This window comes from Mus pahari, chromosome 8 (genome assembly GCF_900095145.1).
Source record: "Mus pahari chromosome 8, PAHARI_EIJ_v1.1, whole genome shotgun sequence".
NCBI lineage: Eukaryota > Metazoa > Chordata > Mammalia > Rodentia > Muridae > Mus > Mus pahari.
In genome coordinates this window covers 87721551-87725053 of record NC_034597.1, presented here as the reverse complement: position 1 = coordinate 87725053, position 3503 = coordinate 87721551, and the positions used below count along the sequence as shown (strand labels likewise).

General features: G+C 39.6%; 1 protein-coding gene across 2 annotated transcripts in view; it reads right to left on the bottom strand.

Annotated features, from left to right (window-relative positions):
• Pibf1 (progesterone immunomodulatory binding factor 1) overlaps positions 1 to 3503 on the bottom strand; it is a 173234-nt gene that overhangs the window by 157920 nt on the left and 11811 nt on the right. For both annotated transcript variants that reach the window (XM_021202903.2, XM_029541980.1), the window contains exon 5: positions 2244 to 2363. In XM_021202903.2, the coding sequence (XP_021058562.1) occupies positions 2244 to 2363 (120 nt within the window). The remainder of the gene's footprint in view (positions 1 to 2243; positions 2364 to 3503) is intronic.

Below are 3503 nucleotides of genomic sequence, written 5' to 3'. Positions count from 1 at the left end.
AAAAAAAAAAAAAAAAAAAAAAAAAGAAAGGGGACCTGTGGGGTTGGTAAGATGGTTCAGCGGTTAAGAGCACTGACTGCTTTTCTGAAGGTCCTGAGTTCAAATCCCAGAAACCACATGATGGCTCACAACCATCTGTAATGAGATCTGACACCCTCTTCTGGAGGTTTGAAAACAGCTGATACAGTGTACTTACATATAATAAAATAAATAAATGTTTGGAAAAAGAAAAAAGGGACCTGTGTATGTGTGGGGCAGCAGAATGAATGTGATGTGGAAAGAGAAGGGGAACTAAAGGAGGACAAGTGCTACAGACATTTACAGGGGAGTAGGGCAGTAACAGGAGAGAGAAGTTAACAACTAATGATACAAGAAAATGACAAGGAAATTGGATAATTGATACCTTCATCAAAAAATTAAAAACAACACAATGCCTTTGATTGAGGTACCCTGTGTGAATGGGAAGCTGCACCCAGAAGCCACTGGTTACTGACCAGGAATCCCAGTGCTGCCTCCCACCAAATGCCAAAACAATCCAGGCAACTGCCTCTGCTGTTGCTGTCCTCCTGAACCCGGCAGGACCGAATGCAGAAGACACATGCTTACACAGCAGGAACAGACATCAGAGAGGGGCTGAGCTACACCCTTCCATCCTGTTTACAGTGCCAAAAGTACAGCATTGAAAATATAAATTGATATAATAACTTACTTCTGGGTAACAGATCATTGAAAAACCTGTACTTCACATATAGGACTTCACATAAATATTTGTATGAATTGTGAAGATAATGTTTTACTGTCAAATATAAACATGGGTGATTCAATATTAGTATTTTTTCTTCAGTTGAAAATGAAGCCTACTAGATTAAACTCTATGAGGGCAGAGACTGTCTCCTGTTGTTGACATACAGAACAGCATCATGCATATTAATGACATACAGGGAAACACCGATATCAGTACACATGCTCAGAAGAATTAAGAGAGTCAATTGCATTTGATGAGGAGTGGCTGATACAATGACAGTCTTCCTTTCATATCTCAGATAAGGCTAACCAACAAGACAACTGCAGTAGGGCTGGAGAGATGGCTCGGCGGTTAAGAGCTCTGACTGCTCTTCTGAAGTTCCTGAGTTCAAATCCCAGCAACCGTATGGTGGCTCACAACCATCCGTTATGAGATCTGACACCCTCTTCTGGTGTGTCTGAAGACAGCCAGAGTGAGCGGGAGGTCCTGAGTTCAATTCCCAGCAACCACATGATTTGCTCACAACCATCTGTACAGCTACAGTGTATTCATACACATAAAATAAATAAAAAGAAACAACTGCTGTAGACTCTATTTGTAAACGTGTTTTCATTCTAGTTTGATGAACTCTTTGGAGAAAATAGCTATCCCATTTTTTAAAAAAAGCTGTTAAAGAGGAAAATACACCAATACATCATTATTTCCTATTTAGTCAATTATAAGTACATGATGGTATTCTAGGATATTTGGCCAATGTTATAATCAAACTAATGACCAGTGTAGCTTTCTGTAAATGAAAAGTTGTAAGCATGAGAGCCTTGTATGATTAGGATTCTTCTAAAAGTACATGAGGTGCTGTTAATACTTACATATCAGCAATAATGAGGACTGTCCTGCCTATTTAAGAGTCTAGAGTTTATGAGTCTAATAAGAAAAGTCAAAAAGAAAAAAAAAAAAAAAAGAAAAGTCAAGGTGGGCGTAACTTTTAATCCCAGCACTTGGGAGGCAGAGGCAGGCGGATTTCTGAGTTCGAGGCCAGCCTGGTCTACAAAGTGAGTTCCAGGACAGCCAGGGCTACACAGAGAAACCCTGTCTTGGAAAAAACAAAAAACAACAACAACAACAAAAAAGAAAAGTCAACTACATTCTTTTCGTCCTACACCCATAAGAGAGCCCTTACATATGAAAGCTAGAGAAATTATAAACTCTTGTGTGCATATTTATTATACAAGAACACTCAGAAATGGTTCATTTTGTGATCTCAAAAGCATTTGGTTCTGAAACATTACAATAACAAATGCTATACTATGGATTAGAGGTTAAACCATATTTATCATGTTAATTTTAAAGCTGAAGATGGCCTCTTCCTTCTGACTCACTAAGCACTGAGCAGTCAGTATCCCTGGTCTCATATTCTGTCATGTCCCCTGCACAAACGTTAAGAAGCTCCTATGGAAAAGTGGCAATGTCTTTGCAAGAGTAACGAAACATTACAAACCTCCATCAGCTGCTTCAGTTGGCCTTTACTTGTACTCAATTCTTCAGAGAGTTCATTCTTCTTCACTTGCAGCTCACAGACTTCCTTTCTTAATGGGTTCACTAGCTCATAGAACCGAATCTTTAAAAAAAAAAAAAAAAGGTAAACTAAGCAATCCTGCATGCAAATGAGAATTAAGCACTGTGGCTTGCATGCAGCGGGCTCCCCTGGACAGGTTCATTTTCTGCCACTTACTTTCTCTGACTCAACTGTGGTAAAAATATTAACTGGAAATTGTTGGAAATCTTTCAAATAATTTTATTAAGGTATACTACTATAATTGTTTTTGGTCGCCTTTTTTGCAATGTCTTATGTGATCTTCACCATAGATATACATATACAGGAAACAGAATACACTGCCCGACACTCAGCACTGCCTACCTTCAGACGTAGAATGCATCCCCATAGATCTATCAGTAATAAATCTAATTGAAATTAAATAACAAAATATCCTGCAAACTTAACTGAACTCCCTATCCTTCATCTCCATTTACCTTCTCCGAGGCACCTGTAGTACATCACACACACTCCATTTTTAAATTGCTGCTTGTTAGGGTTTACACCAAAGTAAGCGCTATGAGGGCAGGGATTTTTATCTGGCTTACCTAACATCACTTTAAGAGATAAATTTCATCCTCTGCTCTTACCCCAGGATCTTGGCAACATCCCACCATGTGGCTGCCCTGCAGTTGTCAGGGGTCCTGAGACTGAATCCCAATGATAGGAGAAGCTGCTTCCACTCAATGCAGACCTCTCTCCTCACACTTCAGTTTCCTGTTATAACCCAGGTATCCCACCCTACAAGGTTCACAGAACTAACACGCCATCAATAAGGTGAGAGTTAGCAATTACGGATTACTTATTACTGAGGCACATAACCCAAAAGTCCTTAATACATGAATGTATTGCAGAAATATCCAGTCTAGTAAGAAGCAAGTATTAGAGTTGGCCCTTAAGGCAGTGAAATCTGAAACAGTCAATTACTTAGAATAATATTTCCCACAAAAGAGTAAAAGAATACTAACAAACCAGAAAGCAAGACTGTATACACTTTATATCTACTGTGAATGAAGCTTCAGTAACAGTACTTACCATAATTCTTTTAACCGGACATGGTGGCACACGCCTTTGATCCCAGCACTTGGGAGGCAGAGGCAGGCGGATTTCTGAGTTCGAGGCCAGCCTGGTCTACAGAGTGAGTTCCAGGACAGCCAGGGCTAC